The following is a 17,369-nucleotide window of genomic DNA, read 5'->3' on the forward strand; positions in this document are numbered from 1 at the left end:
GGGCAGCTCCGAGGCTCCGGGCCCGCTGCGGCAGCAGGAGCAGCGCTGCAGAGCCCGCGGCCCTGAGGGGCTGGCAAGCCACGGGCAGATGGCCATGGGGCCCGGCGGGCACTGCTGGCGCTGCTGCTCTCGGCTGCCGCCTGAAATCCTTACAGGCAGCCCTGACGCCGACTCAGGAGCCGCCTGGAGCCGTGCCCGAGGGCTGGCCCCGGCCCCCAAGTGCGCACTCGTCCCCTCATCTCTGCACTGGCACATCCCGAGCTCGTGTGGCAGCTTCCTCCTCCTCCTCCTCCTTTCTGAGGGGCAGCGTCAGGGGCTGGCCCAGCGGCTTTCCTCCCGCACTGCGGCAGCCCCTTGCCCACAGCTCCTGTCAGCAGCCGGAGCTGCTTTCCTTTCCAGCCGGGCAGCCCCGCCGTGTCCCGCAGCCTGCGCCGGATCCTGCCCAGTGCCGGCGAGACCCGGCGGCTGGGCCCGGCCGTGCCGGGCAAGAGCAGCTCCCTAGGCGGGGGAGCACAGGGGGACATGGGGGGACACACGGGGGACACACGGCGGGCAGCGCTTCCCCGTGTCCCCATTGCCGCAGAGCAGCGCCGTGTGCCGGGGCTGGCACGGAGCCCAGCACCCAGGAATGTCTGTGCTCTGACGGGAGAAAGGACACTGCAGGCATGCTTCTCACCATGGCGTGCAGCAATAAAACCTTCGGCCAGTTCATGGCAGTTCATGGCAGTTCATGGCAGTTAATGTGGCAGTCAGTGGTACCTTGAGAGCGCAGTAACAAATCAAGGCGGCCCAAGGTATTGATGGGGCTCTGTGGACGCCTAAAGTAGAACGTGTCATAAATGCTTATGGGTAATAAAGAAATAAATAAATAAATGCCGTGGGTAATAAATACTTACACCATCTGGAACCATGCCTGCACTTTGGTGGAGCTCTCACCTCTGCATGCACAGCTGTAGTTGGGCTTCGCAATAAAGAAATGCCTGATTCTGAATACTGCATTTTTGTTAATTTTTATTGCTGAATTTCGGTGACAGGTGACCTCCACCATTGTCCATCCTGGAGCAGGGCCAGGTCGAGGGACAGTGCACGCTGCTGCCCTGCCCAGAGCTGGCTGGGTACTGTACATGTGCACATAACACCCGATGTCCTGGGATCCTACTACCATTTTCCTTCAGAACACTCTCTGAAGCACTAGAGGGAGATTTCTTGAAGATGTTTAGGCTTTGTGTGTGCACAAAACGGCCTGGTGAAGCCAAAATGAGCAGGAAAGCAAGGAGCAGAAGACACTGAGCTGGTAGAAAGGGACAAGAAGAAAAGAAGAAATGTGACCATCCCTCCCGTGGCACCAGCACCGCAGTTAACAGCAGCCTGTGAGCTGCAGGAGGGCACCGAGCATGCTGGGCAGCATCAGCCTGCTCCCTGCTTGCCAGAGGGGTCGACAACCTGCCCTTTCCCCCTGGATCTGCTGTGGACAAGTCAAACACGGGGTAGTTTTGGGCAGGGCAAAGCAGCCAACGACTGCGTGAGCCAAGTTTCACTCCTGGTCCCTGGGGCAGGGGCCTGGCTGGGCTGAGCCAGACGACAGGGCATGAGCAGCTGGTGCTCAGAGGTGGCAAGTGCCCCTGAAGGGCACCGGTGCCACTGCTCCCCATCAGCGTGCAAGAACCAGAGCATGGAGCCTCTCCCTCTTGCCGAGCTGCTCCCCCTTTGCTCTCCCCGTTGCTGGCAAGGAGCGCCCACTCCCTGCCCTGTACTCACCCACTGCTCCCTGTGGAAATGCCCTCTGGAGCGCAGAGCTCTGCCCTGGCTGGTCACACAGAGGGATTTGTAGTGCCCTCTGTGCTGGGCAGGCTGAGTGGGTTCTCTGAATTAACTCCATCCTGTCCTTCTTTCACCCATACAGAAGACAACATCCACAGCCAAGGTCTCCAGCTGGAATGGAGCCTCCAAAGAAAAAAGTGAAGAAGGCAGACAAGCCAGCTTAATTCATGTTCTCCATTCTTAATTTATGTTCTGTATTAATGTTCTAAATTATTGGTTCTTCTTTTTTATTCTAACTTCCTATTTCATTGTTCTTTATTCATTGTTCTTATTTCATGTTCATCATTCATTGTTCACTTCTTGTTCTTGTTGTTCTTCACTGCTCTTATTTCATCTTCCTATGTCTCTTACAAGACATATTTGAGCAATAAACAACACAGCACTGAAATGAACTTACTTTGCTCTACTTTTCCCTAGATGTGCTGCTTATTACAAGCCTTGTCATGTCCCTGGAGATTAACTTCACTTGGTCACTACTGCAGACAGTGCCTTTGATACTGGTTTTCTTTCTCATACTGTATGCAATAAACAGCTCAAGAAATTAGGGACAAGAAAAAATCATGAAGGGTGAAAAAAACAAACCAAGGCAATAGTGATTAGAGACCTTAAAGCTAAGAAGATGTGCCAGAGAGGATTTGCAGGCGTCTCCCATGTTCACATGTCGGACAAAGAAACAGCAGAAGGTGGCTGACAAGGTCAGCGTGCAGGAAATATATTCCCTTTCCATGTTGTCAGGTTTCCCAATGCTTGAAAGCCGATTTGAGAGTCCTCAATGGTTTATTTCCTCTGCCGGCTCATAAGTCAGCTCTGTATCCCCTCACCCACAGGTTGCTGCTGTAGAGTTTTGAAGCAGGAAGGAGAAGGGGTGAACGGGGCGTGTTTTGGAAAGGGGCAGGTGGAGGTGGATGGCAGGTGTTCAAGGGAAGAACTTGGCTTGTCTTCCCACACAATCTTGGGGACATTGGCAGGAGAAATGATTTCATTGTCTTCTTTATGGACTGTCAAGCTGACATAAAACCTGACTTGGAGGAAATGGTACAAAGGCTTCACCCACGGAGACTCTCTGCCCTGAACTCCTGAGGAGAAAGGAGTCTGTGCCCCAACAACCCTACAGCTCAGCCAGGGGCTCACGGGGCTCCTCCTGCACCCCCAGCATGAGGAACAGCACCCCACTGCTTCCCTGGCAAAGGCTGATCCCAATGGATGCTCCAAACCTGGCCCTGGCTTTGCAGCAGTGAAGGAACTGGCTTAGGTGTAACACACATCTTCAACGGATAGAAAAGAAAGACAATGAGGCTGTACCCTCCTGGCAGACCTTGGAGCATGTTTTGGCAAATAAAAGGACTACAAAAGGGCTGGAGGTGGACTTTGCACAAGGGCCTGACATGGGAACAGCTTCACACTGAGAGAGGGGAGAGATCGGTGGGATATTGGGAAGAAATTCTTCCCTGTGAGCGTGGTGATGCCTTGCCACAGTCTGCACCATTCCTGGAAATGTCCAAGACCAGGTTAGGTGGCATTGCAGCAACCTGGTCTAGCGGAAAATGTTCCTTGACCTGTCCCTGACCGGGGCTGAAACGAGATGATCTTTTAGGTCCCTTCCAGCCCCAGCCATTCCAAGGCTCCATTAATCTATGACTTCATGAGTCTGGAACCCACTGTTCCCAGGAATGGAGTGGGGTGCGTTGCCTGGCAATGGAACTTGTGATGAGATGGGCCATGAGCAGTACAGGCTCCAGTCCTGCAAGGGATGAGGAAGGAGCCTGCTGGCTATGCCACCTTTTCTTTATAGTTTTTGCTCATTTCTTCTATCACGCCTTTTGTTTAACCCATTTGTCACCAATTTTGCTCATCCCTGACAGACCCAACTGGGCAGGAAGGCGTCTGACAAATCAGGGACAGAGTGTGTGCAGTCATGGCAACATCCCTGGACACACTCAGCCTCTCCCAGATGCTGGATCTCGCCATTGGGACACCCCAGAAGGGATCTGTTCACTTTGCAGCCATGAGAAAACTGCTGCAGGCTGTGCTGGAGCACCTGGACGTGCAGTACCTGACAAGTGAGGAGCCATGGCCAGGCCAGCTGAGTGGCCCCTCACTTGCTGATGTGGCCACTTACATAAAACAGATGAAGAAAGAGATGGAAAACTATAAGAAACACACGTCCAAGGTAGAGGCTCTTCCCCGCCCCTGGGCACTCCCCCAGCAGACAGCCCCTCTCTGCTTCCTCACACAGCCGTGCTTGGCTCTGCCCTCACTGCCCTGGCAGAGCCGCTGGCAGGGGCTCTTTGCTGTCTGGATGGGCTTCAGTGCTCTGGCACTGAGCCCGGCTGGGGCAGGTGGCACTGGGACTCTCCCTGCTCACCTGGCTGTGCCATGGGCTGCCCGTGGCAGGGTGGGGCTCTTTGGGGTGTTGCTGCCCTGGCCATCACCTCTGACATCCCTGATTCTTGAACTGCTTCACAGGTTCTTCGTGAGGAGATTGGTGGGATAAAGGCAGAACTCTCCCGCATATGAGAGGAAATGAAGAAGTTCCAGGAGGCACAGGTGTGTGGTTCTCAAGGTCATATTTCCAACAGACTGTCTACAGACAAGTCTCTGACAATGCTTTCTCCTAGACCCTGATGGTTTCCCAGCATCAAGAGGAGATTGAAAAGTTAAAGCCTGGCCAGTGTCATGTGTCGGAGGAAATGAAGAAGGTCCTGATGCCGCGGGACCAGGTGAGCTGCTGCTGGGAGCAAGTTTTGGGTCTGAGACTGCAGCCCGTACCCTCTGCCCTGCTGGTTGGAAGCTCAGCACTCTTGGCCCTGCTAGATTCATGGACCGTGCTGCCTGCAGAGCCCTGCCAGCCTGGCTGAGCTTGGCCCTGCACTGTCCCCGGTGCTTGGCAAACCACAGCAGGGCTCGAGGGCTTGCGGGTCCCCACTGACCCTCCCTGAGGCTCACTGCCACCACTGCTCTCTCCTAGGACATGACTCTCATCCAGGATCTGCGTGAGGAGGTTGACAAGATAAAGACAACACAGCTCCTCATGGAAGGAGACATAAAGAAGCTTAAGGAGTCTCTTGCCTTAGTGAGCTGTTGGGTCATGTAATCTTTGGGCTCTCATGGGGAACTTCAATGTGGCTCCACAATCAGTTTTTGGTGTCAGGGCCTCAGGCCCAGGTGGAGGACCGTGGGGCTGCCCATGCAGCTAAAGGGCCCACACTCTGGGACAACATGATGGCTGGGCCCTGACTCTACTGTCACTGTCCTTTCCAGATGAAGAAGCTGGAGGAAGACCTTAAAAAGCTGAGGGAGGATATAGCCAAGTGGAAAGAAGAGAGCAGTAAGGAGATCTCTCAACAAATTGAGTAAGAGGACAAGAGTGGGTTTCATACCCTGGGGGGCTGCAAGGGAGCCCAGATGGTCTGGCTGCATCCTGGTTTGTGGGCACAAGGTGCCCAGCAGCCCTGCAGGGGTAACCCTGCCCTTGCCCCCATCCCGCTGGCCAGGGCTTTGCGGCAGGAGACAAGGCGTGAGCTGCAGAAGATGGGAGAGCAGCAGGAGAGGAGGAATGCCATGCTGGAGCAGATGCTGAATGAGACAGCCGACCAGCTGAATGAGCAGGTGAGGTCCTGGGGGAGCACTCCTACCACTCCTGGCACGGTCCTGTTGCAGCTCCATGCCACATCTTCATGCTCTGTTGTGCTTTGCTGTAATCTTATGGGAGAGCCAAACTGCCCAAATTGGCCTGGACCAGTCAGTGGCATGGACAGTAATTAAAGCCTTGACGCAAATGTCCTCTTGACATGGTGGGCTCATGGCCACTGACTGAGTCATGTGTGTTTGCCCCTGTGGAGCAGACAGACCCCCCTTGGGTCAGCACCTTATGTTCTTCCATCCTGGGAGCAGGATCAGGAGCTGAGACAGCAAATGGAAGCCAAGTTTTTGGAGATCCAAAAAGACTTTGAGAAACTCAACTTTACATCAAAGAGCCTCCAAAAGGACTCTCAACAAAAGCAGAGGGATATCGAGGTGTGTGGCTGAAACCCACCCCATTTAGGGTCAGAGCATCCCCCAGGAAGACTCCAGGTGGGGGACCACAAGGAATCTCCTGCTGACAACCTCCTCTCAGCACTGTGCTTGTTCCAAGCGCATTTCCCCGATGTTTTCTGGGTACGGGGAGAGGGGTGTGCTCCCGGCTCCTGGGGTGTGCCTCAAGAGGCAGCTCCAACCTTGCTGTGTCATGAGTTCCTTTCTGTGCTGAAAGATGCTGTTCCAGTCTCTGGAGAAGCTGCAGAAGGAGAAGGCAGATCAGCAGGACATGCTGGCAGCAATGGACATGGTACAGTCTAGAGGGGCCTCTGTACCAGCCCAGGGGCTCCCGGGCAGGGTGACAAATGCCCCTTGCCCTTGGGGGCTGGGGGGCAGAACTGGTGTGGGGAGGGAGATTTTCCTGAGCTCAGGGGGTCCCTCACCCTCCAGATGGTGGGACCAAGCTCACCAGGCTGACGGGGCAAATGGGGCCACAGCAGCCTGAAAGGGCCATGCTGGCCTGGGGGAAGCACTCCTCCCTCTCCCCTCACACACGTTGGCCCTGCCTGTCCTTCCTCATCCCTTTCCCCACCGCTCTCCTGCTCTTCCCCTCTGCTAGAAGGCGGACAAAGCTGCCTTGGGCAGCAAAGTCAATTGCAGCCAGTTTGAAGAGAACATGGAGGAGCTGGATGAGAGGATGGAGGAGTTGCAGAGCCAGATTTCAGGCCAGGAGCAGCACTGGAATAAGATGCAGCAGCAGTTCAGTGATTCAATGGAGGAGAAGGTGAGGGGTAGCTCATCCCCACCTTGAGGAACTGGCACCTTTGGGACTTGGCAGCCTGAGGCAGCATCCCTCTGAGGATCCCCCTCCAGGCTTTTCCCTGGAGAGCTCCATGTCACCTCCTGGGGCAGCTGGCTGAGGCTGTGCACCTGTTCACAGCTGGATCGCCTGGAGCTGAAGACTTTCCGCAAACACCTGGAGGAGTCCTGGATCAGGAACATGGAGGCTCTCGAGAATAGGTTGAGGCGTGAAAACGCCGCTGGGATTAAGAAGTGAGTGTGATGGAGACACTGATGGCTTTGGGAACAGTGATGGTCCCATTCCCTCCAGCTCTCCCACACACTGCCCCTCTGGTCCCCTGCCACGGCACCAATTCCACTGCTAAATGAACCTCAGGGATGCTGATTAAGCAGCTGCACCTTCTCCTTCCACCAGCAGCAGGTTCCACACAGGCAAGGAAGAACAAGGAGAGGGCACCTGCAGGACAGAGCCCTCCCAAAGCAAAATGGGGCTGTGGGTGCAAAGGCTCCCAGAAGCCAGGCTGGGAGAGGGCAACTGCTCCTCCCAGGCAGGGCTGTGACACGCCGTGTCCCAGAGCTGGATCATGCCCTGCCCTCCTGCCATGCACACAGGGGACTTTGGTGCCCGAGAGGGGCTGCAAGCGCTGCACGGGCTGCTTGGGATGGTGACATGGGTGCCTGTGGCCTTCCCCTGGCCTCAGCCAGCACCTTGGGGATGGGGAGAAAGAGGCTCAAGAGCCCACGGTTCAGCCTGCAAACGCCGTGACCCTGTGCCGTGAGCTGCCCAGCGCCTGGCTGCTGCCCGCCAGCTGCTGCCTGTGTGCTGCAGGGCTGTGGCCCCAGGAGCTCAGCCAGCCCTCTTCCCTCACCCTCCTCAGGCAGCTGCCAGTGCCTTTCACGTGCCTGTCCTGTGACCGCATGCTCACCATGCAGGTTCCTGGCCAGTGAGTAGCACCAGGGCATGGGGGCAGCGGGGCTGGCATGGGGGAGATGGGTGCCAGCAGTGACCCTGCTGGGCACAGGGGTGCCAGTGTCTGCTGGGGAGGGGCCGATGTGGGGAGCCCCCTCTGCAGCCCTGCCCATCAGCAGGGGCTGTGGGCACTCATCCCAAGGGCTACAGGCAGCGGGATGCCATGGGGTACAATCCCATGGGTTTGTGGGTGCCGCCTCTAACAGGAACAGGTTGTTTGTCCCCTGTCACACCCCTGTGACTCCTGCCCTCCCCAGGTATCCCGAGACACTGTCTTATTTGCAGCCAATGCCCCCCAGCAAGGAGCCACAGAACAGCCAAAGGTAAGGGCCCTGAGGACACATCCCTGGCTCCTGGGGTGCAGCATAGCCCTTCCACAGCAAGGAGGGCTCTGCACCTGGCCTGGGGCAGAGGAGCCTGGCGGGGCTGGGCAGAGCTGGGGAGCAGAAGGCAGCTGTGGAGGGCCAGTGCTTGCCCCACGTCTGGGGGGTTTTGCATTCCTTGCCTTGCCCTGCCCTGTCTCACCCACATCTCTGTCCCAAGGTTGCTGAAAGCACATCTGATGAGCTGTGTCTGTTTTCAATTTGAGCTCATGCTTGGTGGGGAGTTGTGTGCTTCCTGTGAAAGGAGTTCCCAAAACCAAGCCCTGCAGCTGGGACAGACCAGCTCCTGCCAGCTGGTGTCCTGTGCACAGGGACCTGCCACGGCCATGGCCAGCACACCTGGCCCTGGGGACAGAGCCAGCAGATCCAGCCGGGTGGATGGGCTGGGGGCTCCTGCAGCAGGTGGACAGGAGCTGGCAGGGACATGTCCCTGCAGGCAGCACTGCCAGTCCCCTCCCTGGCACAGCAGGGTGGTGCCCAGGGTGCCACAGGGCTGGGCACTGAGGATCCTCTGCCCCATCCCACAGGAGGCCAGTGGTCCGTGGCGGTGGCTCCCATGTGCCACAGAGCTCTGGGGACCATCAGAGCAGCAGTTTCAAACTGCCACCTGTTCAGCATTCTCCCCGTACCAGTGCATTTCTGCAGGGACTCGTGACCCACCCCAACAAGGTAGGGATGATGAAGGTGAGGACATGGCACGTGTACTGGGGGTGGGCCGGGCGATGCTGAGGATCCTGGGTGAATTTGTGCCTTCAGTTTCCTCGGGCACAGCTGCTTTGGGAGGGTTGCTAGGGAATGCTGGACTGGACCCTGCCTTTCAGCCAGCTGCTCTCTCCTTCCCAGCCCAGAGTGGCCCAGCTGCTGGGTAGGGGTGGACACATGCCGAGGGGCCGCAATGACCAGCTTCCTGTGGTGACCAGGACACTGGATGAGCCAGGTGTGGCCCTGTCAGGGCACGGGGAGCAGGGGGACAAGAGACTGGCTGTCTGCTGGGTCTGCACCTGCTCCCTGCGGGTCTCTGGCCAAGCAGGTGACCCTCCTGCTGCCCCGGTCTGAGCTGGCTGAGCTGACCCAGACGGGGCAGCCCCGGGGCCTGGGGGCTCAGCCTTGCCTCTCCCCCAGGCCCTGCCACCTCTCGGCATCACCGGCCAGGCACGGCCCCCCGACACGTCTCCAGGGCACCAGGGCTCCTCCAGCCACTCCAGCCCCGGGAGACTTCGACATCCCTCAAGTAGCTGGACAGGACTGGGAACCCAGTGCTCCACCAGGGATGTCTCATCAGCAGAGAGAAAACTCTTGGACAATTGTTGTCCGAGAAATAGCATTTTCATTCTATTACGTTAATAAAAAACCTTCTGAAAGACACACACAGCCTTTTCCCATTGCCTCTGAAAACATTGGGATAAACCAAAGTGTCCTACACTATTTTTACTATTAGTTATCAGGCATTACTTTATTCCCAGCTCTGGGGTACATAGGAATAGCTCCACTCAGAATGCACACCCACTCTCTAAACTTTTCACTATGTATTTTCAGCAAAACAAGTTAATGCTCATTGCCTGTAAATTACGTATTTCTCTTCATTCATTAATCTCCTATCATCCATTTGTTATTGATTTCTCAATTCTCATGCTGCTGCCAGATGAACAATTGCTTGCTCCTGGCTATGGCCCCCGAGGGGCAGATGCCCAGCGGGGAATGCCGGTTGTCCAGGATAGCTCACGGAGGGTCCAGGATCGCCCAGCGGGGGGCTCAGGCAACCCAGGCAAGCTATAGTGATTCGCAGCTCAGCTCTTTAGTGATTTCAGCTCTTTCAGCTTGCCTGGGGCCGTCGCCCTAGGTATCGCCGCAGCAGACGCAGAGAGAGAGGGAGCAGGGCTGTGTGGGTTCCGCAGGGTTCTTTTATTGGGGTCTCCGCGAAGGGTCCAGTGACAGCTCTTCTCTGCCAAACCGGGCAGAGTTTAGGGGTTTTTATACCTTACAGGGGTATTGAAAACTGTCCAATAGTAAGGGTCAGGGGAAAAGTGACCTATGGATATACAGGGAGATAACAGGGTCCGAAAGGCGGAAGAGAGGGGCTTCTAAAACCTTAGTCATGCTGACTTTGGTATTTCCTAGCTCAGGCCTCTGACCGCCAAGGCCTTGCAGGCCTTGTGCCTGCTACACCTGGCGGGCTCCACACTATGCCCATTTTGCCAAGTCCATGGAACCACACCATCAAAAGCAGGAGAAACTTTTACCAAGGAGGGGAGTCAATCTACAGCCCGTCGATCTAAGCTTTCACTAATTAAATACCCGGCCAGCTATACCAACTTTTCTCCTCATTTGCAAAGAAGCACCATTTCACCACGTGGTCAGGTATGACTGTGGGTTCACCGACCACCCGAGACTGCCATGGAGACTCCCAGGGCAGAAGAGTGCATGTGCTGAGGGGAGGGAATGTATATTCATGACTTGGGGGAAATTATTGCCATATGTGTGTTTCTTCTGAGAATAGTTATGAATATGATGACAAATACAGTATTTCAACAGGGGCTTTTCCTGTACACAGCATGTACTCTCTGTGCAGCCATCCCCCATACATCTGGCTTTGCAGTAAAGAATGCCTAATCCCTAATATGAAATTCAAGTCTTTATTTCTTTCTGGTTGTGATAACAATGTTAATTGGTCCACTTTTAATTTAATTAGTCCAGATATTGTTTCCAGTACATTAAGAGTGGAATTCTCCTTGTTCGTTTCTTCTTTACCTCTGGTTTCCACACCTTGTCCTCACACTCTACAAATTCTGCATTCCTGGTGTCCAGTTCTCACCCCATTTCTCTATCCCAATCTTTTTTCACTGAATCATATCAAGTTCATTTAGCAAAACTTAAAAGTTCAGTTATTTTCCCAAATAATGTTCCACTAACAGCAGTTTGTATAAAGTCTTGCTACATGCTCCAGTGGAAAACTGCACTGCTTATGATTAAGTGAAGCCATTATTAACAGAGTTAATGAAAACAAATAACTGGAATAGAGAATTAAAAAGTTATATCATTTCCAACAATTCCCCCTTTTGAAACTATTCTTAATTATTTCGTTTAGGATTACTTCCATTAAATCATCGGATATTTAGAAAGACTTAAGATAATAAAATGCAATAATTCCTATTAAACTACTTAGTAAAACTTTTCGGCAAAACTTATACTATTTTAGATCCAGGGCCATTCTATTTTGCCAGCATTTTATCTTGGGCTTGTTATTCTGGGGTCACATCTGAAAGATCACACATTTTGTTGCAGCAACTATTAGGATGCTTTTCTCTGCCAGCCCTTTAGCAGCTTTATCTGCCAGTCAGTTTCCAACACTAACTGATGTATTTCCTAATGGATGAGCTTTACAATGCATGAGAGCCACTTGGGCTGGTACCTGAACACTTTCTAGTAATTGTCTGGTAGTGTCTCCACCTTTGACAGAGGATCCTTGTGCTGAAAGGAGCCCTCCTTTGTTCCAGAGAGCTCCGTGGGCAGGTACTGCTCCAAAGGCACGGTTAGCATTAGCCCATGTGTTCCCATTCTTCCCCTGAGACAATTCCAGGCTGCCATAGGCTGAGCAGCTCAGCTTTGTGTGCAGAGGTGGTAAGAGGTAATGGGATGGCTTGGATTGGGCCCTACTGCACAGCCAAACTCCTGCTTTCCTTTGCTCACAAAGCTGCTCCCACCTGTGGACAATTCCCAGGCCGGATCTTCTACCAGAGGATCTCCTCTGCTGGAGTGAAGCTGCTCAGTCGTTGGAACACAGGCATGTTGTGAGGCTTCTTGACTTTCTGGTACAGATTCCAGGAACGTGGCTGGGTGCAAGGCAAAGGAGTTGTTTGCAGTTCCCCATCATCCTGCTCCAACAAGACAACTTGATACTTCAGCATTTGACTTGGGGGTCACCAGTGGCCTCCTTTGTGTTCTAGAACAGAGAGGACCAAGGGGGGAACATGAGCAGTCGTTATCTGGCCCATGGTCCATTCGGGGCTTCTTGGATTAAAGCGCAGCTCCTGCTCCAAGTCAAAGGCAGTTAAGGGACATCCCTTAACTTACACTGTCCACTTGTTTGGAAAAATATCTTATGGCCCTTTTCCATGTGCATAACCTCTGAGCTAACACCCGTAGTGCAACACGTCAGTGCTCATGAACAAACTGCTCAAGAGGCTTGCTCAAGTCAGGTAATGCCTGTGCAGGGCTGACATTAGAGCTCTCTTGGGGTCTCTGAAAGCCTCTGGCATTCTGGGGTCCACTGTAGCACCTCCTTGGTGTAGCACCTCCTTGGGCGATTCTCAGGGTCTCATATAAAGGTCTTACCCATAGGCCAGAATTAAAAATCCTGAGCCCGCACCAACCACCCATTCCTAGAAATATTCCTAACTTGCAAACAGACCTTGGCTCTGGAGTTTCACAAATCCCCTCCACCCTTTTGGTTGCAAGGCTTTGCTGTCCCTGGGAAATGAGCCTCAGGTAGGTTTGGCATTAGGGAACTTCTTTGACACTTTGGGCCTTCTTCTTGGATACCCTGTAACTGGCTTTCTCAGAATGTTCAGGAAACTTAAGAGTCATTTCAATGCATCCAGCTTGAGTTCCATTAGCTTCCGAGTTGCTGTCCGAGATTTTCTCTACTCCCCCGGGCGGGGGAAGGAGGCTGCACCGGCCGAGCTGAAGGCACAGCAACTGACAGCCGGGGGGCACTGCCCAAATGCGCCGGGGGCGTCCGGGGAGCGCCTCAGCAGGAGGCAGCAGTGATCAGCAGGAAGGCGAAGTAGAAAAGAGGGTCTCGTCTCGGGGGCAAAGTCCAGAGTTCTTTAATGTCTCCAGGGAAGGCCAGCCGAGTCAAAACCATGAGGTGGGGGTACAGCCGATTAGAAAGGGACGGAACATAAAACATTTCAACCAATGAGGAAGAACTTGGGAGGGAACAAACTTGTGACAAACATGCCGGCTCGCCAATAGGGAATGTGACAGGGAGGGACCCTTGTTCCCGATCCAATCACCCACCGAGGAGGGGAGAACTTTCTGGAAAGAGGGAAGGGGACAGTGGCTGATGGACAGGAACTCAGGGAGGGATTGACAAAGGGTAACCAGGGGAACAGGGGTGGAGACAAAAAACTGACACTCTCAAAAGGAGGGGTTGCCAGGGGAGGAGAGGGGGGGAACCCTAGGACCGAACCATTATAACTTTAGGGGGAAACAGAACAAACCAAATGAACCCTGCACCACAACAATTAGCAATTAAAGCATCACCTGCATACTGCAGCAAAGGGGTATCTTCATTCTCCTTTTCCCATTCTGAAGTGACTGCCAGAGCCCTGGCCAGCTCTTAGAACTCCAGCACCCCACCAGCAATAGGGAACTGCCTGGGTATGGGGATTTACCAGAGACAGAACCTTTACAGCCACTTGCTCTAAGATGCCAGGTAGAAGCCACATCAGGAACCAGGCAGAGGAGAAAGCTGTCTGTCTAGATGTTCCACAAGGAACAGCTTATTCCAGGTGAAAGGAGCTCACACAAAGAGCCCCAGGCACTCCTGTGCAAGGGGCTTTGTACAGATACAAATCAGGGGGTGGATACAAACAGCAAACCAATAGGGAATCCTCAGGGGAGGAGTGAGGGGATTACATCAAGCATCTGGGGCCAGTTGGGGTAGGAGGGTGCAGAGGATGGCTCACATGCGCCAATGGGGCTTCCAGGAGTAGGGGGATTCCAAAGGGATGTTGCGAACAGGGATTGGCCCGAGAGTTAAGGGGCAGAGAAGGTTCAGGAATAAGGGGCTCGGTTGCCTTGACAGGCAGGGAAAGAGCTGGAACAAGGGGTGGAGAATGACATGAGGGGCAGCTTTGAGGGAGGGTAAAACCCAGGAGTAAACCATCTCAGGGAGAACATGAGGGCACGAGGACAGAACGACGCACTTAAAAAGGAATCAATAAGATAAATTCAAAGCGCAACACCGTACCTCCAATTCTTTTGTCAATTGGTTTTTGTCTTGGGGTGTGTCGTGGGTTAAGACGGAAGTGAGTTTTTTGGGAGGTTGTGGTCAAACCAGTCAGTGCTTGGATTTGAATATTGGCACCTGGTTTGGCCACCGAAGGTATGGACTGCCTCTGAGAACACAGGGGGTTAAAAGGAAGAACTGCCAGGAGAACTCTCTCTTAGTTTCAGTCTGTAAAGGAGCTCAGAGCTCCCCTGCCCAGCCGGGGCTGGCTGGGGGAGGGAAGCCATGCGGCCGGGTGAGGTAGGCCGGAGCCTCGGGCAGAGGAGGGGAGTGAAGGCCTTGCAAGATGGAAGGGTGGAGGAGCCTGAGAAGCATCGGGCCCCCCTCCTACCCCACGGAAGACAGAGAGAGAGCGAGCCAGTGCCTGTGCTGCCTTGGAATTCGGTATCATGGACTGGCAGCATGGCCGGCCAGAAGTGGGGGATGCGGCGAGAGAAGGTGCCTGGCAGCTGTGGGAGTTCTGGGCAGGCAGAGGCCCAGATTTTAACCCCTTTGTAAAATAATGGAAACCTTACAAATACTGACCCTCCTGAATGAGAAAGAGGAGAGAGAGATGAAGCATGAAGAAATGGGCAAGTGTGAGGAAAGTTGGTGCATGTGAGAGATGTCAGAAGAGGTGAGAAGAATCCTAGGTGGGCAGAGATGATGGATTGGCCTTGAGCTGGACTCTTTCTTGTATGGCCATGGACAGACCCATGTTCTTCCTGTGACTCAGAGACTGTATTTAGGGGGAGGCAATGCCTTGGAGTCAAGAGTGAAGCAGTGGCGGGAACAGAGATGGCTGAGGAGGGTGTGGGATGCCCTCTGTCTCCAGGAGGGGAAGATCTCTGTTCATGAGGCCCCTCGGCCCCAGGGGTTTAAATTTGGGGGGGACTGGTGTCCTGAATTTGAGAGACTGCTGCTTTTGGAACTGAGTGGAGCATCCTTAAACGGGGAACCCTAAAAGCAGTCCTGGCCCATGTGCAGTGGTGAGAGCACTGGACATGGAGGGAAGAAGTCACGAGGGACGATGTTCTCTGGGTGGTGCCACGAGTGACACGGAAACACAAGAGGTTTCAATTGTGTTTCTGGGGGAAGCCTATGGTGCAAGGGGGGACTCCTCTCTCCCTGATGGATTTGAGGGTTGATTATTTGAGGGGTGATGATGGACTGATTATGTGAGAGATGGTGATGGCCTGGAAATCTATGGTGTTATTTCATTCTGTGGAGAAAATGGAGGGGAGGAGGAGGAATGTATTTGGAGGGTTTTCATTCTTAGTTTTGTGTTTGTTCCTTTTTAGATGTTGTAATTAATAAATTTTGTTTCCTTTATTCCTGAGTTGGAGCCTACTTTGCTCTGTTCCTGATCACATCACACAGAAGCCACCAGAGAAAGTGTATATTCATGGAGGCACTGGCACTGTGGCAGAGTCAAACCATGACAGGGTGACAGCATGATACTGTGTCTCCTATTGTCTGCTTTATGCCCAGACATGGGTCCTGTAACTTTAAGCTGGGTCTGAGAGAGGGGTGCAAAGCCAACGGAATTCTTTTGGTGTGGTTTTCCAACATCCTGCCCCAGGATCCCTCAGCTGTGTTGTGCAGCACAGACAGAGGGAGTACATCTCGGCTTTCAGCTGGCTTCTCGTTTCTTTGACAATGGCAGAAGTCTTTCCAGGACTGTGGCTTCTTCTCCTGGAACGGTTTTTGCTTTTCCCTGGTCTGAAGCACCAGAACATCGCCGGCAGCCCTGTTCCTTGGCCCGCAGGGGAGGCCCTGGGATGCACATCTCGGCTCTGGACTCGGGAGGAGCCGAGCCAGCCTACAGAAAGAGCTCTGAATGCACCAGCCTACCCCACAATGAGAAGGCTTGAATATCTAACGTTATTCATTCTTTTTCGCATGCCTGCCTCCACTCTGTGTGTTAAATAAACAGCTTTTTTCACTTTCCTCCAAAAAAATTCCTTGCTGTGGGAGGGAGGGCGTGCTGAAACCTGTTTTCTTTAGAGGAGATGTTTCCTCCTAACTTGTCTCAAATTGAGACATTTCTCAAATAATGTGGCGTGATTTTTGAACCCTGGAGGAAGAACAGTGCACCTCAATTGGTTTTCATGGCCCATCAAGGAACTTTCCATTCGAGTTGACTTTCAGTTTCAAGGGCAATGCAGAAAGAATCATCCTTAACATCCACAACAGTGGACTCATCAGTTTCCTTAATTGAGGTGAAAAGTGTATAAGGGCTTGCTACCACTGGGTCTCACACCAGTCTCACACTATTTCCTTGACAGCTCTGACATCTTGTACTGGCCTGTGTTCCTTAGTGTGTGCTTCCTTTACTGGCAGGAGAGGAGTCCTATATTGTGACTCACATTCCCTTAGTGATCCATCTTCCAAAATTTAGCAATTCATTCTTCTAACCCTCTTCTACCTTCTAACTTCAAAGAATAATTGTTCTGCCTGACCAGTCTTCCATCAGGCTCCAACTGAATCCTTACTGGTTCCAGTGTCTTGATTTCCCTGGAATTCCATTGGTGCACACCAACACAGTGACAGTGTTTTCCCCCTCCTCCCACCAGGGATGTGCAGGCGGGAAATACTTGTCCAGCATTCCCTGCTGAACATTCTGAGCATGCCCTCTCTCAGCCTCTTCCCCCACTTTTGCCATTACCACAATTCCTCCACCTGGAGTTAACTGTGTGTCTGAACGACCTTCCTAAAATCCCAGGGCTCTTTGCCTTGAACCCACTGGATTAGGGCATCAGAGGATCTTCCGGAAAAATCTTTGGAGTGCACCGGAGTCCTCTCGATCCCATCAATCCATGGAGCAAAAGAAGGAGGAAAGTTCCACCTGGGTCATTAGCAACTGTCACCAAAACCAGGATAAATGAAATCCTCAAACACTATCCTTTTAGTTTTGGCAAGTTGGGCGTTACTTTATTCTTCTCAGGACGAGTGGAGCGGATAGTTCGAGCCACACACACAGAAAAAATTTTGACTTAGTTATCTGTTTTTTGCAAACAAAGGAATCAATGGTCATCCATTCTCAATGCCATCATTCTCTTCATTACTTTGCATCCTAACTGCTGTTGGGCTTCACCCATGGAGACTCTCTGCCCTGACCAGCAGCAGCAGCAGGGCTGGCCCGGAGGCAGAGCCACAGCAGGGGCAAGGAGCTGAAGGGGCACCAGGGAGAGCGGGGAAGAGAGAGGCTGGTGAGACAAGGCCTGGCCTGTAATTTTAAAGGTTTTTATTAACAAGATAACTTAACGCTACTTAACTAATTATATACTAACTTAATACAACTAAAATATCATCTTTCTGATGACTGTTGTTACAGGCGTTTCTCGCTTCGGACAAGATGTCCCAGGTCGAGGACTGGGTGATG

At 53.1% G+C, this 17,369-nt stretch overlaps 1 protein-coding gene across 3 annotated transcripts in view; it reads left to right on the top strand.

Annotated features, from left to right (window-relative positions):
* LOC135283843 (glutamine-rich protein 2-like) overlaps positions 1 to 7,602 on the top strand; it is a 160,841-nt gene extending 153,239 nt beyond the window's left edge. Inside the window, exons 1-11 of one of the 3 annotated variants that reach the window (XM_064394966.1) lie at positions 3,593 to 3,991; positions 4,288 to 4,368; positions 4,440 to 4,541; positions 4,790 to 4,894; positions 5,083 to 5,174; positions 5,316 to 5,430; positions 5,716 to 5,838; positions 6,074 to 6,148; positions 6,458 to 6,622; positions 6,779 to 6,891; positions 7,518 to 7,602. In XM_064394966.1, the coding sequence (XP_064251036.1) occupies positions 4,345 to 4,368; positions 4,440 to 4,541; positions 4,790 to 4,894; positions 5,083 to 5,174; positions 5,316 to 5,430; positions 5,716 to 5,838; positions 6,074 to 6,148; positions 6,458 to 6,622; positions 6,779 to 6,891; positions 7,518 to 7,587 (984 nt within the window). In that variant the 5' untranslated portion in view covers positions 3,593 to 3,991; positions 4,288 to 4,344 and the 3' untranslated portion in view covers positions 7,588 to 7,602. Of the gene's footprint in view, positions 1 to 3,592; positions 3,992 to 4,287; positions 4,369 to 4,439; positions 4,542 to 4,789; positions 4,895 to 5,082; positions 5,175 to 5,315; positions 5,431 to 5,715; positions 5,839 to 6,073; positions 6,149 to 6,457; positions 6,623 to 6,778; positions 6,892 to 7,517 lie in introns of those variants that run through there. The other 2 variants (XM_064394964.1, XM_064394965.1) reach the window with 2 other exon arrangements.
* The last annotated feature ends 9,767 nt before the right edge of the window (positions 7,603 to 17,369 follow it).

Source organism: Passer domesticus, chromosome 19, assembly GCF_036417665.1.
Source record: "Passer domesticus isolate bPasDom1 chromosome 19, bPasDom1.hap1, whole genome shotgun sequence".
Classification (NCBI taxonomy): domain Eukaryota; kingdom Metazoa; phylum Chordata; class Aves; order Passeriformes; family Passeridae; genus Passer; species Passer domesticus.